Source organism: Abrus precatorius, unplaced genomic scaffold, assembly GCF_003935025.1.
Source record: "Abrus precatorius isolate BTA unplaced genomic scaffold, Abrus_2018 Scaffold6, whole genome shotgun sequence".
Classification (NCBI taxonomy): domain Eukaryota; kingdom Viridiplantae; phylum Streptophyta; class Magnoliopsida; order Fabales; family Fabaceae; genus Abrus; species Abrus precatorius.
Window position 1 is genome coordinate 19,194,526 of NW_020874406.1, and position 20,109 is coordinate 19,214,634.

A 20,109-nucleotide genomic window follows, 5' to 3' on the forward strand; every position below is an offset into this window, starting at 1 on the left:
GTAACAAGTAAAACATGAAACATAATGTTTTAATTATGCATCATAGACGGGTATATCAACATTATTTGATTTTAATAATTTAATACAACCAATTTTACGTGTCATTTAAAATAATTTGTTTATTATTTAACTTTTTTATTTAATTTAGTTAAAGTTAAGTGGGTGTGTTAACTTGCTAACACAAGTGAGACTCACTAATTTTTTTAAAATTTTTATAAGTAACGATTTTTCTTTCTTTTATTTATTAAATAATTTTTATATAATATAAAAAATTAAAATATAATAAAAAATACTTTTAATTAAATTAATTTTTCTTTAATTATTATATGAATAGCCTTACACACACTTGACTTATTCTTTCTTTTGTTTCCTTCTCTCGTTATCTCTTTTTCCATTATAAAATCATGCTTAATAGTATATCAAAGACGAATTTTATTTTATTTTTGTTATGATGTAACTTTTTTTAAACTTCAATTTAATTTTATAATATTGATATTATTTGTTAATTATGATTATGATGTAAATATTATTATTATTATTATTATTTTGAATTGTCACTCAAGGATAAATTCTAATTACTCAGTTGATAGACAATTGAACTATTAATAGGTTAATGAAGTTGAGAAATAATTTAAATTTAAAAGTTAATATGATCAATTTATTACTTATACTTTCAATTAGTTAATTAAGTTTAATAAATTTAATGTTTTTAATATTTTTATTTATCTTGTTATTTTTTATTATCATAAGAATAACATATAGATGTGAAAATTGTCATTATTACATGATTATTGGATAAAAATAATAATTGATTATATGATTGGTAATTAATTTAATGCAATTGAATAAAATAAAATTGTATAACATATGCCATTCATATAAATTAGCTTTGTATTTATTTTTCTTTTTATTTTTCAATCCAAATACCTTCATAATTGCATTGCTTAATATTCAAAAAATATTAATAATAGTTGTTTGTGATTATAGTTTCAATGAAAATGATACTAGGAGAATATAAAATATTTCATCTTATTACAATCAACGACTATACTTAAATGCTGGTTAAAAAATTTTAAATATGGAATAATGATCGTCTTCCTTGTTATATTTTACACTTTACACTAGTGTAATGCTAATTTTACCTATGTCAAAGACGACATTAGTTCAAACTGTAACACATGACAAGATTTAATCCTAAAACAGTTTCGCCACTCGTAATGCAAGACTCGGGATCTTAAGTCTTACACTCCAGGTGAGACTTGTTAGACTCTTAACACATGTTAGGATCATTGAGACTACTTTTTCTTAAAAAAAAATAGTCAAAAAGAAAAATTGTTTTGAAATCATAATACTTTAATAAATAACTTTTAAAAAAATAAAAAAACCAGAAAATTGAGATGCCTTCATTCAGCGTTTTTAAATTTAATTTTCAGTTAACTTCAAAATTTAATTTAATCTCAATTTAAAATTTGAATTTAATATATTTTTAAAATTTAAAAATTTTATCTCTTAAATTTAGTCTTATATAATATAATAGAATCTAATTTTTTAATGATAAAAATGTTTTAAAAGTTAGAAATTTGAAAAATAATAAAATATTTTTATATTTAAAATCATTTTTTTTATTTTCATAATATCTATGTATAGCATGAAATTTTCATTAGTTAATAATTAAACCAATACTCAGTTGTTTTAAAAATATAGAAAACTTGAAATCATAGTACCTAATAAAAAATAATAAATTTCTTATGTAAATTTTTGTTAAACTGTGTGTGTATTCCACATGACTAACTTCATATTAGATCATAGATATCATTTGAGGCACACTGAGCACTTAAATTGGTTGCTCAATGCTCACAAAATTTCATACACTAGCGGTAAAGAATCACAACCATTAATCCACATTTCTCGCAGGGTACTGTCCAGAGTGAGAGCACAACCTCAAAAACTAAGAAATTGCTTTGATGGAATCAAGTGAATTAGAAAAGCTGTGGCATTTATATGTTAATAATTTGTGACATCCCAACTTCTTTGCATGTATGGAGGAAAATCCACCACCAATTCAAGTCCTTCCACCACTGAAAGATCGTAATCAGAAGCTGATTGCACATTTTGCAGTGCTTGAGATACATTGGGCAACACTATTTGTTTGCAATGAAGATGTAAACGAGGATGCTCCTCAGAGATGCTCCCTTTGTTCATATTAAGGCCAAAGGGGAGTGTTTCTTCCTTTAGAAGCTCTTCACGTGACTCCTCCACATTAGACTTGGACGAATCAAAATGTCCCCACTTCTTGTGTGCTTGCCTTCCATACTTGTAGTCCCCAACTATTGGTGTACCTAACACCTCAGCACAGTGGACTCGAAGCTGTGGCATTAGTAAGCACAGTTAGAATAGAAATTACGAGGGGGCATATGAATTGATTGAACATTTTAAGGTGTCACAACAAGGTCAGCTGGTTATGATTCTGCCCATGTTCTTGTTACCTGGTGTTTTCTACCAGTTAAAGGGGACAACTCCAACCATGTGTAACCTGCATTATTTGAGGTGGCATAAGTAGGGGGTTCCCAACTCTGAGGAGATAAACTCCGCAGATAAACCTTGGAAGCATGCATTTTTTGCCATTGCAATATAAATTTATAAGCAGTGATGTTAATTATTGTTTCTTAGATCACTAATGACATTTAATTACCCCGTAGGAATGTAACTATTGTCCTAATTTAAGTTCAAAACATCAAATGCAAAAGGAGGAGGAGGAGGGAGAGGGGGGGGGATTTAAATTCATTTTCATCATTCTCAAAGGAGATTTGCTGATAACCTTAGAATTTAAACTGAGTTTCATTACTAACCACGTGACAATGATCCAATCACTCGGTACTCTGTAATTGCATGCTGTGACGACATTAATGTAGAATTGTCAACAATAGTTATTCGATCAGATCCCCCATTGTCAACCACCACCTGAAATCAAATAAAGGATTACAACATTTTTTTGCAATAAATAAGGAGCTTTCTATAGCTCATCACATCAATGCCCATTTACTTTAGTACAGGAAGCTAATTTATATAGGCTATTATATATTGTAACTGTAAGGCCTAAGAATTCATGCCATGTTATGTCAGAGGGTTGGTGGCAATCCATGCGTACACACCTTATGGAAACTAATAAGTTTGTTTTGGATTTGTTCATTGGTTCACAAGCCAATGACTAAAACAATGACTAGAAAAAGGATTTATCAGAAGATCAGCTACCCACTAGGGCATTAAAAGACTAAATGAAATTACATAACATTTTCCACCATCTGAGTAAATATTATTGGACATTTTTTCTTATAGTGAAGGACTAGATAAATTTAGAGATTATAGACAGCATATACTATGGAATGCTTCAAATGCTAGATTAGATGGTTTAGTTTCAAGAAGCTATGATCCAGTACAAAACTTTTTCCTTTGTGCAGACATTATATACATGCAACTACTACGAAAATTCTGAGCATGAAATGGCTGCAGCACGTGAAATCTGCCAGGAGTTAGGAGCATTAACCAACTAAAGCTTCTGGTAAATAGTCAAGAAGTTCGTTCCAACACAGATACAACCTTACCCAGTGAAGCAGTGACCACCCCACTAGGACGTCTAGGACATCCAAGGACAAGCGCCCAGTACCTTCTTTGTAGGATTCTCTTTTCTTTCCCGATCTATTTAAAGATAAAATGGCACCAAGTCAGGAAAAATAATGAAACAGATATAGCAATTTGGGATTGTGATCATGACCAATGCTCTGAATGTTATTATGCTCTTCAGGCTTCAGCATGCATGAAGCATTATTTGATAAAGAAGACCAATTATCAGTTTATCACTCACATCTTCAGAAGCCCTGAAAGTTTTCTCCCGGAAGATGGAATGCAGAAGCGTAGCACTTGGCTGTGTCCTCCCCATCACCAGAATGCCAGAACAGTCTCTGTCTAGTCTATGCACCTAATAAAAACATGTAAAAATGAGAAAAGAACTCATATTCTTCCCTTTTCATTTGATGCATTGTTTGCAATTGCCAGCATTTCCTTTAGAAGTGATAACTCTAAATGGGCACAAAAAAGAAACCTCTGTAATTGAACTCTAGTGCAAACAGCTAGGTGTGGTGGATTGTGATGTGAAATCATTAGCAAAAGAACAATTTAAAGAATATCAGCTCTCATTTGCCAAATACTATGTTTAACCCTTTTTTATAATCAAAGCAACCGAACGAAGCCTATTTTTAGTAACAGCTTCAGGAGGAAATAACGATAATTGCATTTGTACATAGCTTAGTAAGGGAGAAGGCATAACAAACTGAATCATAAAAAAAGACATTGCAAAGATAGACATTGAGGAACTGAATAATGAGCTCACCAGACGAGGGGGTTCAGAGTATTCATAATTTAAACATGCAGCAGCTACTACATCTAAACTCCGCTTGATATTGATGCCACCCTAATAAAAGAGAGATAAAATTCACGTGTAAAACTGAAGAACAGTACACCAATGGGATCATCAGATCAGACAGTTACCTGCACTGGCATTCCCGGAGGTTTATTGAGAACGAGAATAGCAGGATCCTAGCTTTGACACGCACATAGATAACAAATTCAGAGCTAATAGGATGAGGTGCAGCAAAAACAAAGGGTTAAAACTCGAAAACCTTATAGATAACAAGACCACGGATAAAGTTGATTTCTCGGGGAGTGAGATGACAGTCATGTTTGTGTGTCGGAGTTTCTTTAACAGACCGAGGAAGTAAGATCCGGTCTCCCAAGTTCAAGGTGTCCTTAGCTGCCACCTTCCAAGAATGACATGGATTTGAGTTTGCAGAAACCATTAAAAAAATAAAAGGAATTGATGATTACCCTTTTGAAAGCATGATCATGAATGGCAGGAGAGACAATTCGAACATGTCTGAGACGGAAAAGCTTGTGGACAAGGGCTCTGGGTAGGTGGGGGCAGCAACGAAGAACCCATTTGAGTGCGGTGGTGGAAGTGGCGGAGAGCTGCTTCTCCTTCCCCTTCAGAGTCGCAGCAGCGCCAGTCACTGGTGGCAGCGTAAGCCATTTGTCCCACTCCTGTCTTGTCACCGACAACTGCCGACTCCTCAACGCTCCCAACATGGGGATGCGTTGTGCCGCCACCGCCATGTCCGTCAATGTTACTGCTCAACTCATTATAATAAGGCCTTTCAATTTCATGGCCCAAACTTTAAGATGGGCCCAATGCAAGTCCTTCCATGGACATCAACATTATTCTCAACAAAAACTAGTTGGGCGTTGCACCAAGTCGGTCCATCGTTGACCAAAAAACATTATGCGGTAAACGTAGTATTGTTAACGATGGCGGAAAAATAAACATAGTTCCACGTTGAATGGAATATGACCGAAGAGATATAAAAGTCTAATCGCGCTAAGTATTTTAGTAAAATTACAATCTTAAACCCGATCCTTCAACAAAAAAGACTAAATACTCCCCTCTGTGGTGTAAAATTTGGAGTGGGCCGTTCATGAAAAGTTCAACAATTGTGTTACTGTCTACTTTATAAGGCTCTTCTTAAAACAAAGTGCAGGAGAACAAAGTTTTATATTAATGCAAATGCATGCTCTTGCATTCATTCTCGATCGTGTCATGACATTCCCAAATTTTGTCTCTGACATGAAACAATAAAAATGAGTATAGGAGAAAGAAAGAAAGAAAGAAAATACAACTATATCCTGTCACAGTACAGGTCAACAGAGACAGAAAGGGAAAGAACTACATGTGATTGTTTGTTCAAATTAAACAAAATGATCATTAGTTAATGTCCTATGCCGGGGCTTGGACCGGAGTCCTTAAGCTGCAGAAGAATTCGGGGATCCTCGGTGGATTTATGACCTTTCCGACCGGGACTTGGCCCCCAATGCTTCATTGTCCACAGAGATGTTCTTCCAACTGAATTTGGATTTGTAACATCCAGTGGCCGAGCTGCAACCACATTAATCAACTCAAGATTAATGCTTAGTAAAAGTAAAACAAGAGCACCAAAGCAGAAAGACTTCACCCTTCTATCCATAGGGGATCAGAATTAATGGTGCACTTGGGTTTGATACTAACTTGGAAACCACCAGAATCCATCTTATAGTTAGCATTGGAATTGAAGAAGGGCAATTCATGTCTTTCGGGGTTTGAACAAGTTGGAAGGTACGCCAAGGAATGAAAATGCTATCATACTGTGATCTTTTTGACTTCTGATTCAAAAGCATAGTTAATAATATGATAATTAATTAAGATAGAAGTCGTTAGTTACCCATATGCTAATTAACCTTGACTCATGCACGTGTAATTTCCTTATTTCTAGCTTAGTTTGGACTGTGAGGCCAACAGAAAGGAGTATTTTAGGCATATTTGTCATAAGGATCTCAACATCACATAAGCAAACCAAAGTGAACCAATTGGCTCTGATTCCTTCGCTCAATTTTCAATGCGGGCTTCTCTGTAAGGTGACATTGCTTTTATGCCACGTTACAAAAACAAAATTTAAAGTCTTCTCTACTTCTCTCAACCATACGATACCCAAGAATTGACAGACTAAGTGAACCTCACATATTCAATAAAATTTCTTCATTATATATCTACTTGGTGCAAATAATATAGCTTCCAAAATTCCCAGATATGATATTTTAATTGTACCTTCACATGAGGGCAAATCATATATTGTTTATATATGATAAAATCCAAGAGGGAAATAAATATATGGTATACTGAGACAAATGGTGATGGTAGTTGAATAATATGTGAATTACCGCTTATCAAATTTAAATTTAATAAGCCTCCAGCTGTATATTGATTTTTGAGTAGAATTATCTTATATAAAGGATACTTAATTATTTATGAAAATATAAAAAATCACATTCAGCAGTAATAAGTGTATACTATGGTAGTTGAATGTCACACACAGCAGGAGATGGAATTTTATAAAAGCATGACATTTATTAATAATAATAATAATGATATCCATGTAATATTTAATAATTTTTGTACTATAGTTGTATAAACTTTTCCTTCGCATTTCATCACATAATTTAACAATATTCTATAGTATAATAATTTTTATTTTTAAATATTTATGAGACTCAGTTGATATCATATTAATTTAGTCTTCAGTATATTTTTATATTAGGTGTAAATTTTAAGATAATAATATTTTAGCTTTACAGTTGACAGTCAAATAATGGTTTTACGTACTTGCTAATAACTCTTGATGGAGAGATGCTTGGAAGTTGGAAGTGATTAAGTAGGTTTATGTCGATCATCATGAGTCAACTTTGGAATTTTTGCAGTTGATAGTCTTAATTTCATTTAGTTTCAAACAAGAAGAGATTGGCAACTTTTAGAAGTTATAAGAAGAAATGGCCATATACCTAATTCAGTATCTGCCGAAATTTCCTCAATTCAAAATGAGATCCCAAAGACACCGAGCTGAAATGCAGATGCTCTTGTATAAGTGATAATCCCATTGACTAGCAAACGATCGACGAATTGAATCAGTGTATGAAAACATCTTTTTCAAATTTCCACTTCAACATTTACCTCCCCACCAATGCTAAAAGCCCCGTAATGATAATCAACCTTGTAAACTGCAATTGCCTAACAATTTTTCTTTCGAGGTTTAGTAAGTCGACCATACTGAACACAGGAAAATTCTATATAGATTTTAGTTATCGTTTTTAAGTGTCATGAACATTGGAGCATATGTATCTTCTCTAATTTGCGCGAAAACTAGAAGTTTAGTTTAGTTAAGTGACTTTTTTCTTGTTTAAGCACTTTATTTTTAATTTTTTGCCTAAGTGAGGAACCACCCGCTTAAGCTAGGGCTAAGGGTATAGAGCAAATCTTATAAGAAAATCACTCAAAGGGGTCAATAATTTTGACTTAAGCAAAAATTAGTCAGCTTGAAGTGAAAATTGAACAATAGGCATATCATTTCAAACATTTGAAGTTGTTTAAGCGAATCTAACTTCTTTATACGAGAGCAAGTTGGTTAAGTAAAAATAAGTCAAAGGCTAATGTTTGTTAGTTTATGTAAAATGACTTAAGCAAATACATAGTTACTTAAACAAAATTGGTGCGCTTAAGCAAATTGTAGTTTGCATAAGCAAATCATGCATAAATAATAGTGAATAGTACTAGAACATTTGTTGGCTAATGTTATTTTTGCATTATTCGCTTAAGTGAACCATAATTCACTTAAACGCATAATAAGTTTGTATTTTTACATACTTTTCTAGCATGTTCATGTGTACTTATTATTGATTTGAATGAATTTTTACACTAATTACCTTGTTAATTATTAGAGATGAATATGTTTGAAGTTTCAAAGGACTTATAGATATTCTGGACACAATTTCAAGAGAATGAGGCCATTAAGGATCATGCACGCCAGTCCCCAGTTATTAGGACGCTCATGCTTAACCATCATGCTTGCCCAGTCTTCTCTTATCAGCACGCTCATGCTTTGTTAGCATGCACGGTCGTGCTATGATAAGGCACGTCCATGTTTCCAGTATAAGCACAATGGTGCATTCATATGGCACGGTCGTGCTCATCTGTACAAATCATACACTTAACATGATTTAGGGGCTTAAAACCATATAAAAGAAGGCAAGGGGCAACAACTTATTATCCAATTTTTAAACTTCACTTATGAGTTTCTACTTGACTCCTTCATCTCTTCTACACGTGATCTCTATGGCATTTCTGGGAGACTTTGATCTTCAAGCGACTGGACTTGAAGAACAAGAACCTCCTTCTAGTTTACTTTTTTATCTTTGTTTACAATTGCTTTAGTTTCTTTCTTCGGCATGAGTAGCTAAATCTATAGATAGGGTTATGAGAATCCTTGTTCATGACTTTATAGGATTTTGATAATTAAATCTAGGTTTGATTTTCATTTATGAATATCGTTTATCCTACTATGCTTGATTGTATGTTGTGAACTGCCCACTTGTAATATAACTCTAATTAATTATATCGTCAGATGACCGTATCTTGATTAGTTAATGGATTTGTATAGGATAAAATGAGACAAATGATTAGGTAGACCAAACAAATCTTTCTCTTCCAGTCGTTATTAGATTAACAAGTTCATAGATTTTTCATATATTTTTTTTACTATTATTTTCATGCTTTTTTTAATTGATATCTTGCATAACTATTGGGGATGTTAATTTAAAAAAAATTATTAATATTGCATGACCATTGAATATTAATAGTAATTGTATGAATAATTAGTAGTCACAAGGAAATCGAATCTAGAGTTAATTAGAAAAAGAACATAAAAGATTGAATCAGAAAACCCTTATGCCCTAGGTTCCTCCTCTATAATTTCTACTAAAGGTGTGTATTGTGATACCTGCTTTGAGATCTGGTGATAATTGTTTTTGAATCTTGAATTATAATATTTAATTTTGCATATGTTAAGTTCAAACAATTAGATGAAGAAATTCTTAGTAATTAGAAACTAATCCTTATGGGACGATTATTTTTGGACTCATTTTAAAACTCTTTATTACTTTTCGATGAGTATACTTACCCGATGAGCAGTGCACTAATTTCTCTTAAGTGATTATGTATTTGCTTAATCTATTTACATAAATCGATAAACATTAGCTTTTGTCCTATTATTGCTTAAGCCAACTTGCTCTCACATAAGCGAAATCAATTCACTTAAGCTATTTTATTTGAACATTTCAAGAAGGTTATATCTTGTGAATTTGAGATGATAGATATGAGACTTATGTCTTACTATTTGGGATTAAAGGTGAAGCAAATGGAGAATATTATTTTTGTTTGACAAGAGAGGTAGGCAAAAGAAGTGTTAAATAAGTTTGAGATGTTTGATTGCAATTCTATGAACATACTGATAAATCCATATTTTTTAAGTATTTTAGTTCAATTTCTAATAGATTTTTAATAGAATAGTTGAATGAGAAAGCTGAAAATCCCATAAAAATACTAAAGTGTTCAATTTCTTTTAAATAGTCTAGTTAGTTTAGATTTTATGAATTTTTGGTATAAATTGCTTATTAGAATAAATTTATGTAAAAAATTCGGAGCTTGAAAGTCATGAGACTAAGGATTCAAGAGGAGAAAGTAGAAGAAAGTGGCAAGGCTTTATATTTTATATATAGTTGGAATTGTGAACCGTTTCATAGAAGCTCCTACCATTACTCATTTAAAATTTGCAAATAGAATTTTTTGTTATTTAAAAGGTTACAAATGATTTTATATTATTTATTCTCTTTGTAATGACTTCAAGCTTGTAAGATTTTGTGATAGTGATTTTACAAGTGGTATTGATGACAAAAAAAATAGTACTGGATTTATGTTATTAATGAGTAATTGTGTTTTTTCTTGCAATTCTAAAAAGTAACTTATTGTTACACTTTCTATTTGTAAAGTTAAGTATGTGGCTGTAACCTCTTGCACATGTCATGCTATTTAGTTTAGAAGATTATTGAAAGAAATTTGCTTTAATTAGAAAGAGAATAGTAAAATTCATATTGATAATAAATTTGCATAAGAGCTTACTAAGAACTCAGAGATTCATGAGGGAAATAAGCATATAGATATAAGATATCACTTCATTAGAGAATCATTACCAAAAAAGAAGTGGAGCTAATTTATGTGAAGACTCAAAATCAAGTTCATATATTTTTACCAAGCCACTTAAGTTTGAAACCTTTAGAAGATTGATAAGAAGACTTGAAGTGCAGAAGAATTTTAAAATTTTTTTGATTAAAAAGATGTTAAAAATAATAATTACAAAAAATAAAATATTACATTAGATAAAAAATTGTGAAATGTATATCTGTTAATATAAATTAAAAGGTCATAATTCTTTAGTTAAAGACAAGTACTTTTTACTTTATAACCTTATAGATTAATTATTCTTCAATATAAGTTAAATGTTATTATATTAGTGTTATAAATAAAGATTATACTCATATATTTAGAGTGAGAAAATAATAAAAATTTTGTCTTGTTTAAATTTCTCTTTTCCTAATTCTAACACTCTAGCATTTCTACGATTTTTTAGTTCAAAATATTTCCATGATCTGGTTCTCTAAACCCCAATCAATGCTCAAAGATCATTGTCTCTGTTTTTACTTTACTCTTTCTCAAAACTGAAATTGTCTATATTTTCTCCTGGTTGACTAAAGGAACACATCTTACCGTTTTGTCTCTAAACTGCGGGACTCTTTTCGGTATTAGGTGACTGGTTCCTTTTTTCCCTCGACACCAAATTTTGACTTTAAGAAATATAAAAAAAGCCAAGTACCAGGTGAAATGTATGTCAACAATACCTTTTCATTACGAAAATGCTTCCCAGTTTGAATGTATTAAAGATAGAATTGAAACATTTCACATTTAAGTTATAAGAAAGAACTTTTGGTGCACATCTATTCATCATGCATGCATTTCTCTTATTTCTCCTTTTTGGCTTCCTTTTTTCATAATTTGGTGCTCGTTTGGAAGACTAAAAGACAGTTCTGCTGCTGAGTGTGAGAACTCAGCAAGTATCTCTTGGTTTCAACTTTCAACCTTGAATTCTTCTTATTCTACATATCCTTCAATCACACAATACTGACAACCATAGTCGGTGTTACTGTATGGAACAGAATTGCAAAGAAAGTGACAGCACTTAGCAGCCAAAAAAATCTTCTACGCTGGAAATTGGAATTCATCCGAATGAAATGAAATTTTGAGCAATTGGCATTTTTTTTCATCTTGGCTAAACACCAATTTGGAAATTACTATTTGACTTCTTGGATGTGAAGTTTCTTGTCAAATTTGTTCTCCATTCCGTTTCCACGTAATTGATTTGATCACAAGGCTAGCCTTAAAATAAATCACAAACTAAGCATGCCAAAGTAAATAATCCAATTCACCATAAATGAAATAGATAATTTTGCAAGAAAAATAATCACGCGTGTAAGAACTCATTTCTTGAAGCCTCATAACAATAACAATTAAACAGTAAAAGGAGGATAAATATGGAGATTGGAGATATTTTCTAAATGAAATAACTCTTGCAGTTGCATAGCATACGGAACACTTGAATTGATGGCTTCTTGCTATATGTTTCTTTGGATTTTTAGCATGAAGAAAACAAGTTACACCATTTTCTGGCCCCTTCCTTTTGCTCTGTTGTGGTTGTCACTGTCTTTGGTGCCATTCCACTCCAGTGTTATAGGAAGTTAATATCCTCAAGTAATCTGGATCAGAAGGGGGGGACTCTTGATCTTCCAAGCACCTAAACTAATGGATTGAAACTAACATTTTGATTCTTATCCATTAACCTTAACGTCCAAACAAAATTTGATGACCCATAATTGGCCTTTTAGGGTTAGGTTCAAAGCCATCTTATGATTTGTGTTTTAAAAATAATTCCTATACTTCTAAGAACTTCTTACATGTGGGTTTCCTTGGCAAAGGGATGAGTGGAATTCTTGCATGGTATTGAATGGTTGAGTGGCATAGTCATATCAGACCCCTTTCCTCGGAATAAACAATATTCACTACCTTGTCTCGCAAACACTATAAATAGGACTCCATGATGCCATTTCAGCAATACAAATAAAAAACTCATAGGCTTTTGAGAGGCACCTATATAGCCTTAATAGTGAACCTTGACCTTCACTTACAATGGATACAAGATTCAAGTCTATCACCTTTCTCACTTATATCATTGTTCTTACATCTTTGTTGGCCTCTCTGCGTTCTGAAACAGAAGCTCGACAATTGCGTAGCCCTTTGCCCCACGAAGATGTAAATGGGACGTTCAAGATATTGAAGGGTTCTGGTCCAAGCCCCAGTGGTGGGGGTGGGCAAGGGCTTAAAAATCTTCAAAACAGTGGGGCGATGAAGGACTCAGGTCCAAGCCCTTGCTGTGGCCACAAACGTCAAAATCTTGGAATGATCTTGACCAAGAACAAAGAGTTGATGGAGTGATCAAGCACTGTGATCCTACTCCTTGTGAATGGCCCAATTACTTTACCAACAAGCATTGATAACTCTACCTATATCCTTGCAGAGCTAGGAAATGTCTGGCAAATTTTTACACCCCTTCTCTCAATCTCCAATTCCTCTTCTCCAGTTACAAAAGAAAAACAAAAAACTCTAAATATGATTTATTATGCATTAAATTGTCATTTTAACTTGTAAGATATTTTGCGAAGTATCGTCGCAAAGAGAGATAATATAATGCTTGTGAAATTAGGCTTTAATTCTGCAGTACTTGTTACCTACCCACACCGTGTAATGTCACTAAGTTCGTTGAAGATCATGTTGAAAAATTTTGTGGGGCTTTACTGTTCTATTAACGTATATATGTTAATGTGTATACGGTGAAAAACCTTAGCCTTAATATTAGAAAAAAATATGATTTCAGGAAAAAAAAAAATTCAACAATTACTGTTAACATAAGAAAGTAGCTGAACTTTTAGTCTTAAATGCTATTTTAGTCTCTTTATTTTAACTGTTTATGTTTAGTCTTTTTATTTTTAAATGTTCTAATTAATTTCTCCAGCCTAAAATTTTATCGAATGATTAATGAAAACATAATGGATATATGACATTTTATTAATTTATAAAAATAAATAAAGAAAAATATAAAAAATATTTAAATAAAAATATAAAATAAATTGAATAAAATATAATAATTTTTTTTATTTTGGTATAAAAGATTTAATTTAAATATTTGAAAAATAAAAAAAATTAAACACGAGTAATTAAAATTAGAAAAAGATATAAAAACATTCGTGTGCTTATCTTTATAGTTGACCAATGATAAAGTAGTTTACAAATAAAAAATTTTAAAAAAATATTTATTTTTTAACATAAAATGTAAAATAATTCACATCTACAAAATACTAGATAATATAGTTAAATTTAGTACTCTTTAGATTTTATAACATGAATATGATAGAATAATTTATATTGCTATTATAAATTATTATATTAATTAAAACAAATTAATTAAGAGTAAAAGCATAAAAAAATTTATACTTTAAATTATTTTTTGAATTTTACTTTAAAAATATAACTTATTTTATTATAATATAAATATATATCAAAATTTATACGTATAAGTTTATAATCTATGAATGATAAAGTTATAAATCGTCGTGTAAACAAAATTTGAGGTAAAATATTTGTAATTAATATTTCTTTAAATTTTACTTTAAAATAAAGTACTTGCTTATTTATTTGTTATAAAAGTGTGAAGAAAAGTTACATATCTAAATTTATAATAATATATGAATGATAGAATAATTTATACATTTTTTAGAACAAAATTATTATATACTTATTTTATTTTATTTTATTCTACTTACTGCTTAATAATTTCTAAAATAGGATAATTGAAAAGATAAAAAAGTAAAAAAAAAAAAAAACTTAATGCAGTAAATTTTAAATATATGATTTAAACTATTTTTTTTTTTTGTGAATTAACACTAATTTCATTGCTAAATTATCAATTATAAGTAGCATGTATCAGTCAAAAAATATTTTTTCACTATAACTATATAAATTGTTCACTAATTTAAAAATTAATATTATAAGCTATTTTGCAATCTTTTATTGGTTTTATTATTATTTAAATAAAACAAGGAGATAAAGAAAAATGTAATTCAAAACTCTATACCTATTAGGCAAAAATAGAACTCATAATAAATAGGATAAAAATTAAGATTAAAAATATATCAATCATTATATCTAAATAAATCAAACTAAATAATTAACAGTCACAAAAAAGAAAAGTTCCAATTCCAATAAAAATTACAAAATTATTTATTCATTAATTGATACAATTTAATTTTATGACGTCTAATTTAATTAAAACTAAATCAAATTAATAACAATGAATTCATAATAATAATCAACATAATAACTGTTACAAAGGATCAAATCAAATAATTCTAATATTACTCTTGTATAAAAGCTAAAAGTATAAGTATCAAACTAAAAAAATATTTCTTTTTTGAAATGAGAAAATCTTGATATCAATCAATTCTTTGATGTTAATCAAAGCTTTATAGTGTAGAATGAAATCAATCAATAATGAACTCACTATTCTCTATTCTTTATCTATTTTAGTTGGTCATTTTTTATATATAATTATTTTAAAAGAAACTTACATACAATACTTAATAAATTGAATAATTATCAATACATATTCAATGTGTTATGAAAAATTAAAGCAAGTTTGTCATATGATCATAAATAAGAAAAGAAAGAAACTTGTTAGAATGGTAGGGTTTTAAAAAGTTTTAGAGATTTTACTTGAAAATTTTGATTGCAATTCTTCTTATCAAAAATATCTAAATTTAATTGTTTGAATTGAACTAAAATATAATAGAATAAAATAAAATTATGAAAGATTTAAATAAAAAGTAAAGAAAATAGCACAACTTTTAAGAAGAAACTATTCAAAATGAACTTAAGATATATGATTTTACGTTTACACTTCTTATATTTACTTTTAATTTAACCTCAATCTTAGTTTTCTTATGATCGTTAATGACTCATATTAAAACTATAAATACTTAATGATCATGCAATGTTAATATTTTTTTTCTCTAAATTATTATTCCTAATGGTCATGCAAGGTAAAGAGATAAGAAAAAATAATAAGCCTATGAGTTTGTTGATTTAATAATCAATGGAAAGGAAAAAAAATTAAGTTTGATCCATTTAATTTTTTAACTTGTTTTATCTGATAGTTTCATTAATTACATGTGATATGATCGCCTACAATACAATCAATTATGATATATTAAGAGCGATCAATTCCAAATATATAAATATAAGCACATTTTAGCAAAAACAAATCTAAAAAGAAAATTACAATTGTCATTAAACATAAATATCACATAAAGTATGAAAAGATCAATCAAAGTCATAGTTATGAATTTAGCTACTTATAATGAAATAAAAAGAAAAAATAATTGTAAAAAAATTCATATTCATTTGAAAAGGAACACAAACTAAAGGTATTCAAAAGAAAAAAGATGAGAGGAGTTTTTGTTCCCAAAAAGTGTATTCAATCACTTACTCAGACTTAAAAAATGTATCTTTCATCTTCATTAATAATCTTCACTCCCAAGCAGTTTCAAAAGTTGTTAAAAATTAGTTAAGAAAAGTTTTTGTTTAAGTCATAGGCATAAATAAGGTTCTCCAACTCTTGAAAATCTCTAATTCAGTTACACCAAGAAAGAAATTAGTTCATGCATACCTTCTACCATAATCGTACATGGTTACAGAACTGTTAAGTAAGGTCATACTTTCTGCTATGTGTGGCTTTTTTTCTATCAAATTTCTTCCAATTGCAACCAAAATGCTTCCACAATCTGCTAGTGATTGATTCATGCTAAATTGCAATAATTAATAAATAAATTAGTATAAAATCTTAATCAAATAAGGGCCAAACATAAAAAAAAAAGTTGCAAGAACACCATAACATATATACTTATCCATTGAGAAAGAAACTCGTTGTCAATCTTCTTAGGGTTCTCTTGGCATTCTTTAAGGCATTGAGTGGGTATGCCCCATTCATTATGTAACACTTGATATCATGATACTAGAGTTTTCCACCTAGTTCTTATTTGAGAGCTTGACAATATGTTGGTTGACTGTAGTGTTAGATATGTATATGAGACATATCTCCACCACATTTTATTTCAAATGTAGAGGATAACATAGTTAGAGCATCTGCCAATTGATTGTCTTCTATAGAAATAAAGTTATCTGATATAAACTACAATATTAATTCCTTAATGAGTTTGGTAGGAGATCAACTTTGGTTTCTTATTCACCTTTCAATTGATGAATTACTAATATAGAGTCACCATAAACTTTAAGAGTATGAATTTAGGTTTCACTATTGCTTGAATTCCCACGAATAAGCTTCATATTCTGCCACATTATTCGTAACAATCAAAGAATAATCTAGTTATAAAAGTATGCCAAAATACAAACTTATGTTAGTTTGAAGAGATCTTGTTACAGTTCTTTTATCCAAAATTTACAACATTTGTAGCTAATTTATACATTAAAAATGGTATGTATTAGTTAAAAAATATTTTTCAGTTTAACTAAAATAAATTGTCCACTAATTTAAAAATTAGTGTTATAAGCTATTTCACAATATTTTATTATTATTTAAACAAAACATGAAAATAAAAAAAAAAGGTAATTCAAAACTTATACCCATTCAGAAAAAAAAAAAAAAAAAAGAACTTGTAATAAATAGGATAAAGATCAAGATTGAAAACATACTAATCATACACATCATATCTAAATAAATTTGATTAAACTATTAGGAGTCATAAAAGAGAGAAATTTCAATACAATCAAAATACTCCTTATAAGAGGGTTAGAGTAGTCCTTCTTCTATGAGGTAACTTTTGAGAGTGAGTAAGGCTCAAATACATGATATCATAATTTATCTAGTTTAAATGTTGGGCCACCATGTAGATGTCCAATTCTAGGTGTGAGAAGTGTGTGTAAAAATATCTTACTATGATTAGAATACAGTCAAAATACTTCTTACAAAAATTAGACTAGTCCTCCTTTTACAAGCTAACTTTTAAGAGTAACTTAGATACAAATTTCTTAACAAATATCAATAAAATTTATAAAATATTTATTAAAAAAAATCAACCAGTATTGAACTCATCATTTCATTGATTGGCACAATCTTGTTTCATGACTTGTATGAAAGCTAAAAGTATAAGTATTAAACTTAAAAAAATTTACACTTCTTTCTTAAAATGAGAAAATCTTGATACCAATCAATTTTTTAATGTCAATTGAAACTTTATAGTGTAGAATGAAATCAACCACGAACTAACTCGTTCTCTATTATTTATCTATTTTAGTTGATTATTTTTAATATATATTTTTTAAAGAAACTTACACACAATATTTAATGGATTGAATAATTATGGATGCATAACTTATGTTTTAAAAAATTTAAGACAAGATCATCGTACAATCATGAATAAGAATAGAAAGAAATTGGTTAGAATGACGATGATTTAAATAGTTCGTGAAATTTTACTTGGAAATTTTGATTGCAATCCTACAATCCTTCCAATTGATTATAATTTATAAGATTCGATTATCATATGTTCTTGAATGTGAAGAAAGAAAAAAAAGAGAAGAGCTTCGCGTTGTCAAGAGTTGAATATATACAATCCTGGGTGAAAGGAAAAAAAAATAAATTAAAGACTGAGATCATGCTTATTTTCTTTTTTAAAAATAAAATATAATATAAAAAAACTATTTTTAAAAAAAGAAAATAAACATGTCCAGAATATTTCTTCATAGTGTCAAACTCAGAAACAACCTTTTGTTTGAGGTGGTGGGGTCAGGAAATATCAGATGAGTGTGTGTGTGAAATATAAGAGTGCCGAGAGAGAGAAAAGGGGAAAAGCCGAGAGAGAGAATGAGAAAAAAAAAAAAAAAGAGTGTGCGCTTCATTTGTAAATTGTTAAAAAAAAAGAGAGAAAGAAAAAGTTGAGTCTATTACTAGGTGGTTCAAGGAGAGAGAAAATAAAAATTTGTTAATAAGTTGTTTTTTTTTATATTCACAATAAACAATAAAAATAATAATTTTTAATTTAAAATTATTAGTGACACTTTTACATTTTTATAATAATTTTTTTATTTTTATACACCTTTTTCATTCTGAAATATTACAAACAATTTTAATAGTTTATGTTAACATTTTTCTATTTTTATGTTCATTAATTTTACGGTTTTAGTTTGAGATATAAGCTTTAAAATTTCACGAAGTTAAGTGCGTGGATATCGTAATATCTTATTTATCTATGTAAAGTATATGATGGTGTCAATTTATTGATGAATGAATAATAATGATATGCTATTCTATAATATATTTTTATTAACCTATCTTATATTTTATAAAATTAATTTTAAAAAATAAGATGTATCTAATACTTTAAAAATATATACATTTAATAATATCTCTATTTCATTTTTGTTGTTGTTCAAGCTTATGTATGAAAATTAAGAAAAAAAAAATTATGCATAGTTTTATTATATTTTAATTAAAGTATTCCCATTTAAACTTCACCTATTTTATTTATTCCTTTTTACCTTTTCAAAAATTCATTATTTGATAGATATAAAGAAAGCCAATAAATAAAAGATATAATTACAATAATTAATTGAAGTAACTATCTGTAATATTAAATAAGGGTATGACAAAAAAAAAAAAGTAATTAAATTAATTTTAGATTTCTAAAACAACAAAAGTTTTGAAACAAAAGTAAAAAAAAAAAAAAGCAATAAAAGAAAAGAAATGAATGAACTATATTTTTTTATTTAATAGACTAGAGTGTTGGTATAAATAAAAAATACAGGTGTATCTTTTTAAATAATTTTTATGCTAATTTTGAATTAAATTAAAGTTTTACTCCAGTAAAAAGTTGACATTTAGAGTTATTGCGTATTATTGAGAAAAAAAATTTAATTTTGATTTTAAAAATAACATAAATGTACAAAAGATTACACCAAATTTTATCTTTCATAAAATAGAAATACTATATAACACACACTCTAATATAATATTTTTAATGCATTATTTACTATTTGTTGAAATAAAATCATAATAAACTTATCTAACATACTTTTTTTTAAAATATATTTTTAATTATGATTTAATATTTATGGAGTATTATTTACAAGTAGGAGAATATTAACTATTTCCTTTAGAACATTCATGAAAGAATTAAAATATTTTTTATTGAAAATGTTATCAATGCACACTTAATATAATAATTCATTTAAAGAGTTGTTTGGAAATGGAAATTTTGTAGGGAAGGAGAGGCGAGGACAAACTTTTTAATTTTAAATAAATATATTTAAAATTAATATTTTTCAAAATAAAAAATATAAATCATATTTACATAACTTTTATTATCATAAATAATATATAATTATCTTAATTTTAAAATTAAGAAAAAATGCGTGTCCTTCCCTCCAAATTATCTCTCTCAAATATACTCTAAGGCACAACT

At 28.9% G+C, this 20,109-nt stretch overlaps 1 protein-coding gene across 1 annotated transcript; it reads right to left on the reverse strand.

The window, feature by feature from the left end:
• Positions 1-1,821: 1,821 nt before the first annotated feature.
• LOC113869406 (RNA pseudouridine synthase 4, mitochondrial) lies at positions 1,822-5,166 on the reverse strand. Its single transcript, XM_027505717.1, has 9 exons — positions 4,882-5,166; positions 4,677-4,814; positions 4,546-4,593; positions 4,388-4,468; positions 3,863-3,976; positions 3,598-3,696; positions 2,850-2,961; positions 2,487-2,533; positions 1,822-2,367 (listed from the first exon to the last, which is right to left on the reverse strand). Exons 1-9 carry the CDS (start codon positions 5,164-5,166, stop codon positions 2,005-2,007), a joined length of 1,287 nt encoding a protein of 428 aa, XP_027361518.1. The 3' UTR covers positions 1,822-2,004.
• Between the last annotated feature and the right edge of the window lie 14,943 nt (positions 5,167-20,109).